The 17530-nt window shown below is 44.0% G+C and overlaps 3 protein-coding genes across 3 annotated transcripts in view; all 3 read right to left on the bottom strand.

Moving 5' to 3' along the window:
* Positions 1–801: 801 nt before the first annotated feature.
* On the bottom strand, positions 802–13274 carry spag5 (sperm associated antigen 5). The gene is made up of 24 exons (XM_019862620.1): positions 12979–13274; positions 12786–12887; positions 10076–11997; positions 9161–9353; positions 8951–9067; positions 8658–8750; positions 7565–7699; positions 7361–7480; positions 7181–7273; positions 6353–6487; positions 5970–6063; positions 5732–5879; positions 5613–5663; positions 5361–5535; positions 5060–5181; positions 4756–4924; positions 4511–4649; positions 4089–4329; positions 3048–3180; positions 2843–2923; positions 2619–2768; positions 1495–1569; positions 1291–1371; positions 802–1212 (listed from the first exon to the last, which is right to left on the bottom strand). The coding sequence occupies exons 1-24, from the start codon at positions 13003–13005 to the stop codon at positions 1141–1143; spliced, it is 4668 nt and encodes a 1555-aa protein (XP_019718179.1). The 5' UTR covers positions 13006–13274; the 3' UTR covers positions 802–1140.
* A 514-nt stretch (positions 13275–13788) lies between these two features.
* On the bottom strand, positions 13789–17216 carry trmo (tRNA methyltransferase O). The gene is made up of 6 exons (XM_019862097.1): positions 16984–17216; positions 16217–16353; positions 15976–16150; positions 15248–15405; positions 14424–14900; positions 13789–14115 (listed from the first exon to the last, which is right to left on the bottom strand). The coding sequence occupies exons 1-6, from the start codon at positions 17070–17072 to the stop codon at positions 13880–13882; spliced, it is 1272 nt and encodes a 423-aa protein (XP_019717656.1). The 5' UTR covers positions 17073–17216; the 3' UTR covers positions 13789–13879.
* coro2aa (coronin 2Aa) overlaps positions 15942–17530 on the bottom strand; it is a 44580-nt gene continuing 42991 nt past the window's right edge. Inside the window, exon 13 of the mRNA XM_019862094.1 lies at positions 15942–15958. The gene's annotated coding sequence lies outside the window, so the exon portion shown is untranslated. The remainder of the gene's footprint in view (positions 15959–17530) is intronic.

The raw sequence follows: 17530 nt of genomic DNA, 5'->3' as shown, positions 1-17530 counted from the left end.
TTTTTAAGAGGACAACGTCTAAATTAAACTGGATTTCTCAAAAAGGCCTGAGTTGGTGTCTGCAATTCTTTCTTTCTGTGCCGTTTCAGCCCAGCCGCTTTTGAAGAGGCGTCTGGAGCCAGGCTTTCGCAACTGCCTCAACACTTAAGGCTAATCTGCTCAAGCAATGCAACCACATTTCTAATGTGGTAGTTCAGCCCAGTGCAGTCACTGTGTCTCACTTCAGACAAGATGAGACCTGAAAGAGAAGCACTTCGTTAGCGTGACACTCTTGATTACGTGCCTGGGAAAGAAGCCGCAGTGACAGACGGGGGCTGAATTGTGATTTTTTTTTCCAAGAGTGGAATGCAATGGAATCTTACATTTTAAAAATGTGGTGGGACTGACAAATGCACGAAATATATTGCTCCATGGTTCTCAAACTGTGCCCCTCCTCCCCCAGACCCTCAGGGGCCCGCAAAATAATTGTGTCCGAATTCACAGGGACAGGTTGCGTCCTCTGAAGGCTGCGTGATGTTATATCCGGCGCAACTCGACCGCACGCGGTTTCCAAATTCTAGAAAGACAATTTGCAGGCTGGGTCCTTCGATGAATCCAAAGGCTCCGCCCCATGGAGCCTCAGTGGCCCGCATTAACCGAAGCAAAGGACAAGCTTGATGTAAATTTGGACACCACGTGTAGTCGAATTGTGCCAGAAGTGATGTCATATAATCTTCAAAAGTAGAAAAAATAAAAATTGGTTGACAAATACCCATATGACTTCAAGCATTTAAAAAAACTTTTTTTTCAAAATTCAAAATGTAAAAACGGGAATGAAAACTAGCACTGCCACTTTCTAATAATTTTAAATGCGGGGTTGATACAAAATAAATGCGACCTCAATCTAAAATGCGAATCATTTTTTTGCTTTTTCAGATTTTGTTTGTCTAACTAAACTCAAATAAACCTGTGTTGAATACACCGGAACAACGAAATACGCCTTATGGATGATGCCATGTTTTAGTTTCTATATTTATTTACCAATAACAGTGCATAAAAAGTGTGTGAAACAAAGTGAACATTTCAAAACATTGAAGGGGACAGAAAAGGCAGCGCATGTACATATACTATACTTCATGAACATAGACAAAAAAAAAAATGTCAGCCTAAATATTCTAAAAGCTGCTGTAGCTGCTCACAATTCTTCACCACCTCGGGCAACGACAGCAACGTCTACAAGGAAAAGGACAAAAAAAAAGATCAAATAAAAGTTTGCGACAAACAACGAGGCGAGGAGGAAGGGCCACATACCTCCCGGACTTTATTCATCATGTTGTTCAACATCCGCACCTCGTTCTCGCATTTCTGCTGGTTGATTTGCTGGATTTGTTGCTGCAGCGAGGCCGAGACACACGGTGAGCACGAAGAAAATCCTCTCGGCGGATGAATGGCGAGCGCGCATTTTGTGTCAGGTGCACGGTTTGACATGTGCGTGTGCGTGTGTCGTGCACTTACATGTCGCTTTGCCCGTTCGAGCAATTTGCCTCTGGTCTGCTCCGTTTCCTGAAGGCTCGTCTTCAGTCGCTCCACCTGTGGATAGGACAGGAAGGAGACAGGTACAGGCACAGATGATTGCGTGAAAATGAGTCGATAAGTGAGACAGGAGAAAATGACATTTTCTCAGCGCCAGTTGTTTTCATCCGACCGTAACACATGAAATCTCCTCAAGCTGCGTTGCTTGTGACCTTAACTGGCACCCTAAGAATTTTTCTTTTTTTTTCCTCACAAATGGACTTATTCCGTGTGAAATTTGGGCCTGCTTAATTGAACACACAGCTGATCCACTCGCAAGAAGCCGGGACTTTTTCTGCTGGATGAATGGCGACAGGTGGACTGGACACCAAGCTTTATTCTCACTTCTGCCATCTAATGGACGAATATTTAAAGTCCCTGTCATGTAAAAAATGTGCAGAACTCACCACAGGGAACACCCAGCTTAATTTGAATGATAATTAAAATAATAAAATAAAATTAAGAATAATAATAATAGAAATAATAGGGCGGCCCAGTGGTTATCACGTCGACCTCACTGTGCAGAGGTACCAGGTTCAATTCCAGCTCCGGCCTCCTTGAGTGCAGTTTGCATGTCCTCCCCAGGCCTTTTCTCTGCGCACTCCGCTTTCCTCCCACATTCCAAAAACATGCGTAGCAGGCTGATTGAACACTCTAAATTGTCCTTAGGTGTGAGCGTGAGCACGGATGGTTGTCCGTCTCTGTGTGCCCTGCGATTGGCAGGTGACCGGTTCAGGGTGTATCCCGCCTACTGCCTGAAGACAGCTGGGATAGGCTCCAGAACGGCCCCGACTATTGTGAGGATAAAGCGGATTAGAAAAATGGATGCATCGATGGATGGATGGAAAAGAAAAAAAAATGCAAGTGAAAAAAAAAACCCAACTCTGCTCTTAAATATGATGAGCTGAATATGCGATTTTTGGGGAGGGATGTAGGCGTAGCAGGCTAGCTAAAGTGGAATTGCATTTTTTCCCGCCCACAGGGCACCCCTGATGATATCTTGCAGCCCAACAGGCTGCCGTGGCAACCTGTAAGGGAATCACCAAGCCAGCATGGCCACACTGTACCTCTTTTAACAAAAGGAGTTTCTCTTCCTTTTCATCAACCTCGCCGGTCGTCTGCGTGCCGGCTTTCCTGAGCTCGGCGCGCAGGATTTGAATTTCCGTTTCACTCTGCTGGAGTGAGCGACACAGCTCCGTCGTCTCCTTACGCAACTCCTGTTAGTGGGGGTGAAAGAAAAGTTTATTACGCTTGAAACATGACTCGATGAGGGATAGATTAGGGTTCTTACATTATATTCAATTCTGTGTTTGAGCATCAGCTCCTGGGCCTCGGTGACATCATTCATGAGCTTGGTTATCATCTTCGAATCCTGTCATGGGGAGAGAAAGAATTCCGTCGTCGCATTCGGCACCGCAGGCCTGTCAACGGTGATTTCGAGGCACGGCGAACGCTTTCCGAACGCCATGCGGAAATGAGGGGCCGGCGCCTCCAACCTGAGCTTGCTGCTGCAGTGCCTGCTCTCGGCGCTCGGCCTGCCGACGCAGGCAGCTCAGCTGATGCTTCAGCTCGGACACCTCCGCCCTGTGCTTGCTGTTTGTGTCCTGCAGCGCCATTTCCAGGCTGCAGCTGGAAGGAAGACGAGCACTTAAATACACGCGCGTACAATTCGTTGCGAGACAAAGCTCTTAACAAATTCAATGTTTGACACGTGAAATGAATTGATGTGCCAACATGATTTTTTTTTTTTTTTAATGGTACATGCTTTTGATAAATACTAATAGCCCTTTATTGTAATGTACAGAAATGAATTTTTTTTTTCCTTTTAAATTGTAAGCCAAAAGTAACGTGGATACACGCTGTAGTAACATTGGTCTGTAGCTTGTGCCTTTATGTGGGGCGGCCATGGTTATATTTGTTGCCCCCATGCTACTTGCAAGTGTTTTCATTTTGTATTTGTGTGATTGACTGTTTGTACCCTTGGCTGAAAGTGCATCGTCAACTATGGTGCTCTGGAACAATCTACGCAATGAAATAAAAATAGAATACATAATGTCAATTTTCGTTTTCTTTTTGAAATCAAAAAGTTGGTATCTTCGTTTGGAAACTGAAGTGACGCCATTTCAAACCGCTAAAAGATCGCAAGCCGTAACGTTCAGAACCTTCAAAAGTGAGATACAGTCATACGTCGGTTTTCGACCATAATCCGTTCCAGAAGGCTGTTCGAAAATTGATTTGTTCGAAATCCGAAACCAAGTTTCCCAATATAATCTGCTCACAATGAACGCTACATGAGGAAGCGTCACTTCCTCGTGTAAGGAAGCCGAGAGGAGTCGAGTGGCGTATTCGGATTCGCTTAGTTTGGTTGAAAACCGATTTCGGTCGTAATCCGAGGCGTAAAAATCTCGAATTTTCTGGTCGAAAACCGATTTGGTCGAGAACAGAGATGTTCGAAAACCGAGGGATGACTGACTGTACACTCATTCCAATAAAAATATTTGGCAAAGAGCAATGAAATGACTACTTTGTCTACTTACGCGGCGTGTTGCAGCTCCTCCGCCCGAGCGTCTTTCTGTCGCTGCACGGACTCGAGGGCGCCGACGAGCTCTGTGACCGTGTCGCTCAGGTGGGCCAGCACTTCTGGCACGCCGCTCTGCTCCTCCTTTTCGTCTTCATCAAACTCCCGCGCCACGGGGTTCTTTTTTTTCGGGGTGACAGGCAGGCGTGTGAAGGCACTGTTCTCGCTGAATATGCTCTCCCTTGGCGAGTCCGTGGACACTGGAGAGACAAAACGTCAACTTGGGGTCGGGCACACGCCAAGACAATCGGGCTGTTTTTGTCCCAAGATTTGTCTCTTCAAAAATTGATGCGTATCTTTCCAAAATTCCCCAGGTTCATTTCCTACTGAATCTGACTGGTAATGTTCGACACCCCTTTGAGCAGCGATGATTAAAGTTACCGTCTGTTGTCTTAGTTTCTTCCTCTTCATCATCATTCTTCTCAGCAGTTAGTGCGACCGTGACGCAATCTACAAAAGAGCTGGACGGTTGCTGCTGCTCCACTTTGAGCGCTGGTTGCGAGTTATTTGGTTCTGGCTTCTGGGGGGGAAAAGAAAAAAAAAAAAAAAGCGCACGAATTGTTACTGTCACGACCACGAGGAAGCCGCAAACTCGAATGTGCTTCGCCATGCTAATGTCTCTTTACCTCGCCGCCGAGTACATCGTGCAGCTTGTTGGTCACCACCCGCAGCGTGTGGTGCAGCAAGGTAATTTCCGTGACGGCCTGAGCGAGCTCCTCGGACCGCTTCCGCTGGGACGTGCGGGCTTTCACCCGGGTGGCCTCCAGCTCCTCCTGCACGCTCTTCCTCTCTCGCCTGCAAACGCGCACACCGTCAAGTCGGGGGCGCACCGCAAATGTCATACCGTGCCACTGCATAATTTACGACCGGGACTGAACGACTTTGATCCGTCCCCTCTCTTCGCGAGTGTGGCGCAAACGGAAGACTCACTCCAATTGAGAGAGATCTGCTTTCAGGTCTTCACACTGGATGTTCCTCTCGTGGAGAACCCTGAGCATGTCCTCGCTTTCGGCGAGTTGCTCTCGAGCCACCTCGTTCTCCGCCTGCAGGAACTGGAACCCAAACGGGGCACAATGCACAGTGACCGACGTCATACACCCAACGTCACACATACATAAGCCGGGGTGGGGAAAAATGTCGACATGCATGAGGCCCGTTATGTTTTTCAATCCCTTTCATCCAGCAAGTGGTATTTTCTCCATCGACGGTGACTCAAGCGACTTCAGCCCACCTCGTTCATCTCCGCCGCGGCGCCGAGCTGCGCGCAGACGCCCCTCAGTTGCTGGATCTGCGAGCTCTGCGACTGCGAGAGCTCCCGCAACCGCCTTAGGTCCTCCTCTTTCTCGGCCAAATCACGACTGAGCTCGTCCGCCCACTCCTCCGCCTGGCCGAGCGACGACGCCAAACTGGGCGCAACAAATTGCAGGCGTCGCAACGAGAACTCGAAAGACTCTCCGGATTTCACCAAAGAGGCCGAACTCACTTGTCTGCTCTTTCCTCGGCCATGCTGGCGTCTCTCTGTGCCTGCTGCAACCTGCAAGAACAACATTTGGAGTGAGTCTTTATTCTGTAATTCATCGAGGAGTCGCTGTGGGGCATTACCTGGACGTCTCCTCGGCCAGGGTGTGCTCCAGGAAGGTGTGGGCTGCCGTCGTGGAGGATACGGTGGCTGACATTTCCGTCATGGTCCTCTCCAGCTGGGCCCGCTGCTCCTCACCCTCCTTTAGCTTCTGACGTAGCACGCTCATCTCTGGGAGGGTTAAAAAAAAAAAAGTTTCAACTGGCAGCTGCACGCATTACACCGCAGCTTCGATTGTGTTTTTTTTTTTTTTCGTTTTACCTGAGGTCAAAATGTTAACCTGCAGACTTAAATCACCAATTTGTTCTTCGGCAGTTTGGAGACTGAACGTGGCTTTTCTCAACTCCTCTTGCAGCTGTACGGGGAAAAAATAATAATAATAATCAGAAAACATCACATCAGCACAGGACTGAGTGATGACTGTAATTGATTTATTCACATTTGGCGGGACGATTTAAAAAAAAAAAGTGAATTCTCAGGCGTAGCAACTTATTTTCATATGATCCGTAATTTAAAAAAATGCTTATTTCATTTTCTATTACTTCAGTTGATTTGAATTAATGCTGGGAGGGTTTCAAAGCTTGCTTCATATCAAGAGAAAAAATAAATAAAAATTGATTTTTCTTTGCTTATGCTGTAGTGACCTGCTCTTTTTCCTCTTGAGCTTGGTCCCGTGCGGACATGTGCTCGTCTCTTTCTCTCAGAGCAGCCGCCGCCTTCTCGTTCAGCCTCACCAGCAAGGGAGCGGTCCGAAGCACCAGGCTCCTGACGAGGGACAACTGCAACAACAACAACAATCAACTAAGGAGAGAGTCAGTAGTGACCCCAAGTGACCCCACAGTTGCCTCGGCGCATGTGCCCCTCGTGTAGCACATTAAGAAAAAGCCACGTGACCGATACAGCTGCTGTTCCTCCTGTTAGCGAGGCGCCAAACTGTTAATAGGGAAGGGCATCCATCAGCTGGTGACGGGATCCATCAGACAAAAAAATAAAATAAAAATAAAAAAAATCACAGATCTTTAGAAGCACAATTCTTCCCTTCAAGCACTGTGATCTCCTATTGGCCAATCGGGGATTTGTTCTTTATTTTTTACTTTTCTCAGTTTCGCTTGATCTGTCAAAATTCAAATTGTCTTCAGTCGCTCCACTTTTTTTTTTTTTTTTTTTAATGTCGCACTTGTTTGACTGAAAAAAATCACGTCTAAAAACATTTGCATAGTAGATGCTCTTTTTTTTAAATGAAAGTGAAATTCACGACAAAAACTGCACAAATTGAAAAAGACGCACATGAAACGTTTTTTCTGTTTGAGAAGCTGGCCATGACCCACCGGTTGAGATCCTCGTGTGTATTTTACAGGTGTCTAATTCAAACTTTCAAGCATTGAAGTACAATGTAGGGTGGGGGTTATACGACAGCAAGCGAGCTAATGCAATGCGGTACAAATTTGCTCAAATGTATTCATTCAACCCACTTCGTTAGTCAAACTGGAGTGATCCTGCATGGTTTGGCACAGAAGATTCGAAGCAGAGCTCAAGGTTTCACTGTTGGTCTTGTTCAGTGCAACCTGGTGTAGAAGATACACAGGATTGTAAAGGGACATCTTCAGAGAGGATGTTGGTCAATGTACAGTTTTTTTTGGGTTTTTTTTCACCAGCTGTGGGAAGGTAACATTGAGCGCAGCCAAGAGTTCTTGCTGAGAGCCGACGCTCCTCCGCAGTGCCGCCATTTCGCCGGCGCAGCGAGTCCTCACCTGCTCCACGGTACTGAAGGCCTGCACGCGGACAAAAAAAAAAGTCGAATGGCCGCCTCTTCAATCACGAGCGAGCATTAAGACGACGGTCGCTTTCATGCTTACAGCTTCCTTGGACGTCTGGGCGTCTTCCATCCGAGTCTTCATCTCGTCTCTTTGCCGGAATGCTTCGTCAACCTTCTCCGTCATTCGTGTCTGCATTTCCTTGAACTTCGTATACAACAACTTCATCTCGCCGAACTATAAGGAGAACATACATGAAGTGGAGTTTGACAAGGCACATACAGTGTTATACGTTGTCGGCGGTGATGTGTAAATTTCCATCCGTCCATTTCCTGGAATGTGTGTTGACTTGCACAAACCGATGGATAAATTGTTTTAATTTTTTTTTCTAGTATTGTGTCCTATTCACGAATAATTTAGATGTATTTTCTAGAAATACTTTGTATATTTAAAAAAAAATATTTATGTATACAGTATATATACTTTTTTTTTCTCAAATCCCAACCTAAATTTTGCATGAAAAAAATCTTTCTTGAAAGATGACAAACATTTATTTGAACATTATGATTTATCAAACCAAATATAATGTATTATATACGAGAGTTGTATTTTATTAAAAAAAAATTCAAGCATTTCTACTTCTTGAAAAAAAATATCAATACGAGTTAAATCCCCCCCCAAGAAAAAATACACATTTTCAAATAAAATACAACTGTCACAATATCACAACTGGTATCTCACTGAGCAGCAAATGTTTGCAAAATTTTGTTCAAAATTGTTTTTTTTTTTTTTTTTTTTTTTACACGAAACACTGTTTGCGCTAAATAAAAACCACCTGCAAACATCTTTGCAACTTTTTACAAATCCTGAGGAAAACCCAACCTTTCCTATGTTTGCAGGCATTCGCCACTCAGTGAGATACATACCAGCTGTATTTCTTGGAAAAAAAAAAACTTCATGAAATATTCCAATTTCTTTCTCAAAACTATACAACTTGTTTTAATGTGCACTTTTTTTCTGTCAAATTGGTTTCCCCTCAATCATAACCTTTTTAAGAATTTATAATTTGACCTTTTTCTTGAAAACAGACATTTTATTTCCTAATTTTTTTTTTTTAATTCCCTAAAAATTTAACATTTGATGATCTAAAAATGTGACTTTCTCTTTGAACATCAATATATTGGGTGATATTTACATGAGAAGCCAGTCTTCGATGATCCTCTCGAACAAGCGCCTCCGTTTGCTTCATGTCAGAGAGCGCTGCATCGGTGTCGCCCGTCAAAGATGCCTGTTGGGAAAAGGGGAGTTTTTTTTAAGTCCAGGATATCAGACAAGGAAAAAAAAAAAAAACGGATGAGCAGGTTGCTAGCATAATGGGGAAACTCAAAGCGCAAAAGGAATGAGGGTGAACATGACAAGTGTCCATTGCGTGGCTGTTATTATCTCCCTCCGACATCTTTTGTAACGGACAAACACGGGGGAGCTCACCATGGTGACGCGCATTTCCTGCATATACCGGATGAGTTCCTGCACAGATCTTCCATCTTCCTCCAAGTTGCCAATCCTGTCCAACGCCGCCATATACAAGTCCCTATACATTGTCGTCTTAGTGATAAATACGCACCAAAAAAAAAAAAAAAAAAGGGTGAAATAATGATTTGACTTGTAATTTCTAGACTCTCACGTCAGGTCAGTCACCTGGCTGAGCTCCGTGTGGTCGGTCTGCACCAGCTTGTTCCGCAGCTGGGACGGCGGCGGGCCTGCAGAGGGGGCGCACAGCGCCCGGGCCACGGCCAGCTGCTGCACCAAGGCCTCCACCATGACCGTGCTGGATGTCAGCCTCTGCTCGAGCTCCTCTCTTGGCACGCTGTCCAAGCTTCCTGCAGGACAGCTGCCCAGGCACACAAACGGGGGAAAACCAGTTGGAGCTGGGGGATCGCGTTCAATTCTCCACATAAGTTTGTTTACTATTGTTGTGACTTGTTTTCTTTTTTTAAAAAATCTATTTTATTGTTGTCATATAAGAGCTGCACAACTGATTGAATTTTAACCCTGATCAGCATCCTTTGTCTGTTTCAAGTACAGGGCAAGTGACTTCAAACAAGAAAATAGCATTTGAACTCATTTAGCCCATGATAAATTCGAGTTTGTGCTTATTATTACGATTCTCATTTAATCAAGATATGATAATCGACTGGATTTGAAGTTTCATTTTGCATTGAAAGCTGTTTACATATTTGTTCACAAGTAGGGCCGGAAAAAATGAAGACCCCACCCCCCTAAACATCAGGAATAATTACAATATTGTTTAAAATAATTGTGATTTGCATTTTGGACAGAAAATCATCGTGCAGCCCGATGCAATATTTTCCAAGAATTCTTTCCTTGGAATATTTTTTTCTCACACAGTCGAAATTGTAATTGTTGTAATCGTCTTCATTTGAAAAGATCTTATTTTAAAAGGAAAATAGAAAATTCAATTTAAAAAAAATTTGTCGGGGGTTTAGATCAGGGGATGTCACTGATATTTGTTGACTTTGAGGCTCTCTTGTGATGAAGGGCGATTCAAATCGATAACGTTTGTTCAAAAATTTAAGAATTTCCATCACTTACTTCCACATGAGAGGAAGAGGATCCGTAAGCGTGCAGGCATCCGCGTTGGACAAATCAGACTTTCTCTCAAACTCTCCTGACGTATTGAGGCTCCGATCCAACATTTTTACAGGGGTGATGCCCACCCCGACGCCACAAGACTTTGCGGGAGGTGCGGCAAAATCAATCTTTCCCGACGCCAGCAGGAGAAACTCCGCCATTTGCCGTAGCTGCTGCTGGAGCGGACCATCCGGAATCAAAGGCCCGTCGGGAAGCGCCGACCCGTGATTCTTCTTCCCCAAATCCTCTGGCTGCGGACCCTCCGGCTGGAGCTTGTTGCACAGAGTGGTGGAGTTGAAGAGGGGATGAGGCAGCGGGCTCTCCAAGTGGTCCGTCCACAAAGCGGCCATCTCGGAACCGTCCGGTGAAAGCGGATTCTTCTCGCAGTGGTCAGCGGGATTCCTGCAAGCCCTCGCGAGGGTGAGCGACGCCCTTCGAATCGGACTGATGAGCTGAAGAGCCGACACGACAGACGGCCGCTCTGAGAGCACTTTTAAAACAGTGGGCAAGGTCTCCGTTAGAGGTTCACCCACAGGTGATGGGACATGCGGTCTGTTTTCAGACAAACCCAGTGCGCTGTCCTTGGCCTCGCTGGACTGGCTGAAGTCCAGATTCAGCTGCCCCTCGGGGACCATCTTGCCATCGTCAACCCTCTCTGGTGTCACGCGGATTTTTAAATAAACTGACTCGGGCGCCAACGTCTTTTCCGATGATGGTGTCGAAGTCCCTAAAACATCATCATTTGGGTTCACTTGAATGGGATCCATTGTGAGAGTTTGGTTCTTGGTCAGGAACTCTGAGTGACTAGTTTGTTCCTCTGGAACACCGGCAACTTGCCCGCAATTTTCCGTTTTGGTCTCAATGTGAGGATCTAGAAGATTCTTCTCAAAATGACAGTTTAAAAGATCACCACATTCCTTCACCTCAGCAGGTAAAATTTGTGGCTGGGATTGACCGCTTGCAATTTGCTCCTCTGGAAGAGGAAACGTCTCGTTAAACATTTCGGTGACCGGGGGAATTTCATCATCAAATCCATCTTGGACTTTTAAAGAAACTGAATGGTGAGTGAGAGTCTTGTCCGATGCTGGTGTAAGAGTAACCGCCTTGTCGTCATTTTGGCTGCTCTGAACGTGATTCACTATGAGAGACTCATTATGGAGGAGCTGGGAGTTTTCAGCCTGTTCCCCCGGAACAGCGACAAAAGCGCTCAACAAGGCAGCCTCTTGTCCAAAGGTGTCCACATTGGTCTCAAAACGGAAGTACGGGTGGTCAAAGTGTTCGCTGCAGAGATGCACATCAGCAGGTAAAAAGCTCAGCTCCGAATGACTGGTGACCGTTTGCTCTGCTGGAAGAGGAACTGTCTCATCTACCACTTTAGTGACGTTGGGAATTTCCACCTCAACCCCAGCGCAGGTGAATGACTTGAATGTCACATCGCAGATTGCGCTCAGAGCGCCTTCACGTTGACAGTCGTTGGGATTATCCACATGCTCACCGTCCATTACAAGAGGAACGGTTTCACCTGGTTGCCTGGAGCCAGCCGAAACTTTCAGCTCACTGCTGTCAGACTCTGTGTTGGCTGGAATGATTTCAACCACAGCAGGATCCGTTCGCTCAGGGTGGCAGTAAGGATGTTCCATGTGTATGCTGCAGGTTTCACTGGTCCCCATATCATCTTTTTCACAAGTGCCACCAACAGTTTGGTCTTGAGGCAAGAAAATGTGGTCTTCTGTGCACAGTGAAGGCTCTTCTGAAATCATCACTTCGCCACCGGAGCAGATGAAGGATTGAAATGTGAGATCGACGGGTCCAAAAGTGCCCATTTTGATGGTTTGTGTCACATTGGCTGGTGGAGGAGAGCACAAGCCGAGACAAACATCCGCCTGTTGGTTACAATGAGTGCGTTAGAGAAGCAGAAACATAAAAATAACACAAATAGTTGTATTTTTAAATCTTTTTTTCCCAGTGCAAAACTAAATATTCTCCATATATAAATATTGTTGGCACTGGTCTGAAACCTTGTATCTCCAAAATAGTGTAGTTTCAGCAGACCCCAAAATGGCATGTTTGTACAATCACCAACATTGCATCATCATGGAGAGAAAGCCATTTTCACTGATTTAGATTGGTCAATAATTTATATTTTAAAAAAGTATAGTAAAATAACACCCACATGACTAGTAGCTAGCATAAATTTTTGAAAATGATTCCATTTACCAAATTGTGACTTATGAGGCTTCAGCCCTCTGTGTGTGTGTGTGTGTGTGTGTGTGTGTGTGTGTGTGTGTGTGTGTGTGTGTGTGTGTGTGTGTATAAAGTGTATGATACATTTTCCTGTTTTTATACTATATTATTTCCTTCACCACTGCCCATTTTCAACATATATCCATCGAAATAATTGTTTAATATGACTTCTATTTTATTTTTGGGTGGAAAAAAAACCCCACCATCATTTTCATATATATATATATATATATATATATTTTTTTTTTTTTTTACGGTGTTATATCATTTTAAAGCAATTACTTTTTAGATTTTCTACTGGTACAGTAAATACAAAAACATTTCATCCTGTAATTAATAATCAACGTATTTTTCAGTATAATGTACTGCTATTTATAATTAGAGAAGTATAAAATGTTTTCGTATTCTTTAAACGTAAACATGGTACCTTCATCAGTGATTTGGACTTGCGTCTCGGTGGAGTAGACAGATGCTGCTTTTCATTCTCTAAACTTCTCAACGGAGGGCGCTCCTCATATCTCCTGGAAGGCTAAACAAGCATTCGAATCAAAATATAAACTACAGCACTTCAAAGCTGGAATTTTCTAAAACTATGCCCCCAAAAATATTTCAATTCTTACCGAGCCTTCCACACTTCGACTTGACATCTTCGGCGTGCTGCAAAACGGTTCGTATGAGCAAGTAGGGACACTGCTTCCTCGAAGTGAATACAAACAAATGCGAAACCGAATAGTCGCGCCGGAATGAGTTGGCTGTGTTCTTTTAGCAAGTGCATAAATGTTCAAAACTTTCTGGCTCAGTAGTGTCTCACGACATTAATTAAAATGTGTAGAGAAAATGTGTCAAACCTTCCGTGAAACCGTCAACAAGCGCGTTTCGTTCAAAACAGAAATAGCCGCTTTGCTATTGGTCAATTTTTTTCTTCCTCGTCATGATGTTTCGAATAAGCATGCGTTTGGACTCAGTTTTATATTGCTGCCACCTACAGGACGGAACGAAACTGCGCCAATCGAACCAGGACTGTTGACGCCAAAGCCATAATCTTTTTCCATTATTTATCCATTCATAATCTTTTTAAAAATACGTATACGTCCTGAGAGTTTTTTAAATGGCTTGTCTTTCGTGTCTTATTTTATTTTCGTATTAATTACATTCCTTCACATTTATTTATGTCACTTTTAGATGAATTTTAGCATGTCATCCATGAGCAAGATATGGTTATTTTATTATTACTTATGATAGATTATTATTATCATATTCATTAATATAGCACTCGGTAAATACACAGTCAATCATCATAGAAGGTTTTTCTTTTTTTTTCATAGACAGAGTAAAGGACTTCTTCCACATTAAGAGGTCATGAGATACAGTATACAGTATGACAAGTTGAAAACATACGATTGCAGAACGTCTTTAATATGCACACTTGATTCCTTTGTAGAAGCAAAAACTTTTTTTTTTTCACATTATTTGTTAAGAATGCAAGATCAAAACAAAATAGCAGCCATAAGGGAGCTCATTCTACTTTGAGTCAACGGGGCATTGAACAGGTTGAATTTGCAGCACTTCTGCAAAGCCTGGTCCAAACCAGCAGGTTATGTCTGCAGTGTCCAGGGTGAAGAAGAAAAGCTTGTCTTTGCATCGAGTTCTCCGGTAGACCGACCTCGGGTCTGCGGAGAGCACCCCTCGGATGGCGGCGGCGGCCTCGTCGGAACTACGCAGAAACCTGAACCTCGGACGTTCGCTATCAGAGGGACCTGGAACACATGAAAAGTTTGGATAAGAACCCATCGCCTGTTTCATTATCTGAAAAACATTTTGAAAACTGTTTCCCTCGTGTGGTACTCTTCGGTTCAGCCGACTATGCTGCTGATCAGTGGAGCCTGATCTTAGTCTTTTTTGCGCTTGGCTGATCACCTTTCATACCGTAAAAGTTGTAACGAAGTGAAAGACAAATTCATCAATAATCTGACTTAACCTCCATACTGACCCACCCAGATCGATCACTTTGGAGACCACATGGTAGAAATATGGTTCATCCGGTAAACAGGCTTCAAATGATTACCTGTCTGCGTGGTGGGAAAGAAGTCGGCCAACTGCCTCTGTGCGGTTGGGGTAAAGCGCACCTCCAGGCTGTCGACTGGCGGCTCTCTGATCCAGCCAGCAATGGTGCTGTAGGCCTCCTCTGTGTAACATGGCCTTCGATCCTGCTCAGACCCCCGATGGTCTTCAGAGCCAGGCGCACAGTCGTAATTTACCTGACTGAGGTCCCGTTTACTTAAGTAGGCCTTCACTTCCTCCAACATGCCGAGAGGCTCCACGGGATTTGGACTATCATCAAATTGACCTGCTCCTTTTTCTATCAACTGCGCTTGAATCAGTTCTCGAGGTGACAAAGGGGCGCGATCTGTGTTGGGCTGACAAGGCTCCGAGTGTGTGGTCCTCCGACTGCAGGGGGAGTCATAGTCCGGAATGTAGGGTTTAATATCCAGCACAGGGGTGCCGGCAATCATGTCAATGTCTGACAGATGTAGCGTATCACCTAGAAATGAAGCAGAGATATATCAATGCGCAATATCTGGATTTGTCCACTCATTAAGGAAAACGTGCTTTTTAATTGCTTGTAAGCAAATAGTTTGGTATCTGGGGTGACTGCCCACCAAACAAGAGTGAAGATGAACAACCAAGTAAATCTGTATTTCTGGAAATGTGGTCATGGGTGAACCATTCTGAAATTTGGCTGGTCAGAATGAAATAGTGGAGCCAATTTAAATCAGCAATCAACAATATGTGTGTGTGTGTGTGTGTGTGTGTGTGTGTGTGTGTGTGTGTGTGCGTGTGTGTGTGTGTGTGTGTGTGTGTGTGTGTCGCCTTTAATGATATACACACCAACAATTTTGTCCAGCTTTGCAAGAGTCAGGCCCAAAGCGTTGGGCCGGTGCGGACTGCGAGTCGAGTACAGACCGACCCTCTTGCCGTTCAGCCTCGGGGGCTTCACTTTGGCTTTGTGACTCAAGTGGCCGTTTTTGTGGAAGAGAAAGATAACCCTGTCATGGAAAGAAGAATATCTCATGAGACTTCAGGTCAGTGAGCTTTCAAAGCACTCACTCCACCGGTGCTTCTTCCTTTGATAGCTTCACAGGAGTGGAAAAATGGAGCAGCTCTGTCCTGGCTGCTCAGTATGGCGAAAATGTTTGGTTCTGGGCTTTTTGAATTTCAGTATTTAAAAGGTTCCCAGAACTTAATGTCGCCTTTGAATATATAGCCAAAAATACAACTTAAGTTCGAAGGAAAATCTGGTGCACCTAAAAGCACCCATTGTGTCTGTAGCTACTGAAATTACTGGAACAACAAGGTTCACAGAACTTAAAGGACCTACTGCATTTGTAGCCGCATTTCCATCAAATGTTTTAGGCAGCTTTTGGTTCTGGGTACCTTTGGTTCCAGAAAATAAAAGGCACTAAAGGTTGACGGAATATCAAGTACATAGTGTATCTGTCGTCATATTGACACTAAATGGTTCGGGAACTTTTAGTTCTGGGTACAATTCCAAGATGCAGCAGTGCTGCAAAAATGTTGGAGCTTCTTTAAAAAAAAAAAAACCCCGCAGGACCTACCAGATATGAGAAAACTGTTCTAGCCCTACGAGGGCATGCTCAGGGTTATTGAAGACGCTCTGCTCCAGTTGCAGTTCCGCCCTCGAGGATCCACAGATGGTGGGCTGTCTGGGAGTCCCGTTCTTCTCAGTGAAACAGGAATGAATGTATCCAATCGGCAACGTTTGGATTTTTCCTGCAATGGCACAGTTAATTGCAATGAAAAACTGTTCGTGTTGCAAAAATCTGCTGCTATCATTACCATGCTCAAGAGCTGTCTGGGGTGACGTCGGTGGAGGTTGGCTTTTCTTCTGCTCCCAGGCACCAACCTTGGACACAGCGGACTCAATTGAAAGCATATGTTTGCGATGAGCTCTGGTTGCATTGTTCAGCATCTGCCTGTTGGTGAAAGGCAAATTATGAGAATAAGGTGTCCTCGATTTTAGGACGAAGAACCGTTCTGACTGTAACTAAGACAATGTAGCAGAGTATGTATCTTGAATCACTAATATAGTGGCGTACAAACTAATTCGGTCCATCAAGCATTTACATTTTTTTTTCTCTACGCATTTACGTTTTACAATAATTAGTCTATTTATTTTAAATATTTTTTTCTAAAGTAAGCAATTTTACATGTGCATTTTTTTTTTTTTTGCTAGTGCAGTGCAGATTTACGTTACAGTACAATGTACCAAAAGTGAGCATTATTGTATTATATTGGCAATGGTTATTATTTGTCACAGAGCCCTATTGTAAATCAATACCTTAGACAGGCGTAGTTAATAGACATGACTATACAGGTACTTATTTTGTTGCGAAGGAAAACAAGCGTGTATACCGTATCATAACCGCTCGTGGATAATGAAAAAAAACATGCACGTTTATTGTAATGCAAACCACGGAATCCCAAAAGACATTTCATGACATGACCAGCGGTTTATAAAACGATTGCATGGATGATGAGATGACTATTCCACATAGTACCACTATGCTTTTTACGACTTCTAATCGCGTTTCAAAGGAGCCTACCGGAGATTCTTGATTTCTTTTCGCATCACGAACACCTGCTGTTTCAATTTATCAACACGTTCGCCGCAACAGTCACTGGTAGAAGCCATTTTGGACAAGTCAAATTGAGAAAATGATCGCTATACTGTATTTTCACTCCGTATCTGCTAGCTAAAACACGCTGCAAGCACTCTTGCTCTTGGGTTTATACTGACAACGTAAACTGGATCATGGATCGCTACTGCCACCCATCGATCGGACGGGATCTATTTCCACAAGTGAAGTACTGTCTATCAATAATATATTGTTTGGATGCTTTGTGATAATATTTATGAACATATATATATATATTTTGCATCTTTCACAGTTTTATTTAACTAGTACATATCACGTGTCCTTAAACCTTTGCAATTAAACAGAATTTCAAACACACATGTTACGCAGTTCCATTTTTTAACCAGCAAAGGGCAGCCGTTCCATTCCTCTTATTTCACAGCGTTATCTTTTATCTCAGGGCAAAAAATGCACTGTAATCTTGTGCACACTGCACTGTAATTTTAAGATCAGA

Source organism: Hippocampus comes, unplaced genomic scaffold (assembly GCF_001891065.2).
Source record: "Hippocampus comes isolate QL1 unplaced genomic scaffold, H_comes_QL1_v1.1 scaffold7, whole genome shotgun sequence".
In the NCBI taxonomy this organism is placed as follows: domain Eukaryota; kingdom Metazoa; phylum Chordata; class Actinopteri; order Syngnathiformes; family Syngnathidae; genus Hippocampus; species Hippocampus comes.
Note: the sequence above shows the minus strand (reverse complement) of the source record. Positions and strands in the feature narration are given on the sequence as shown.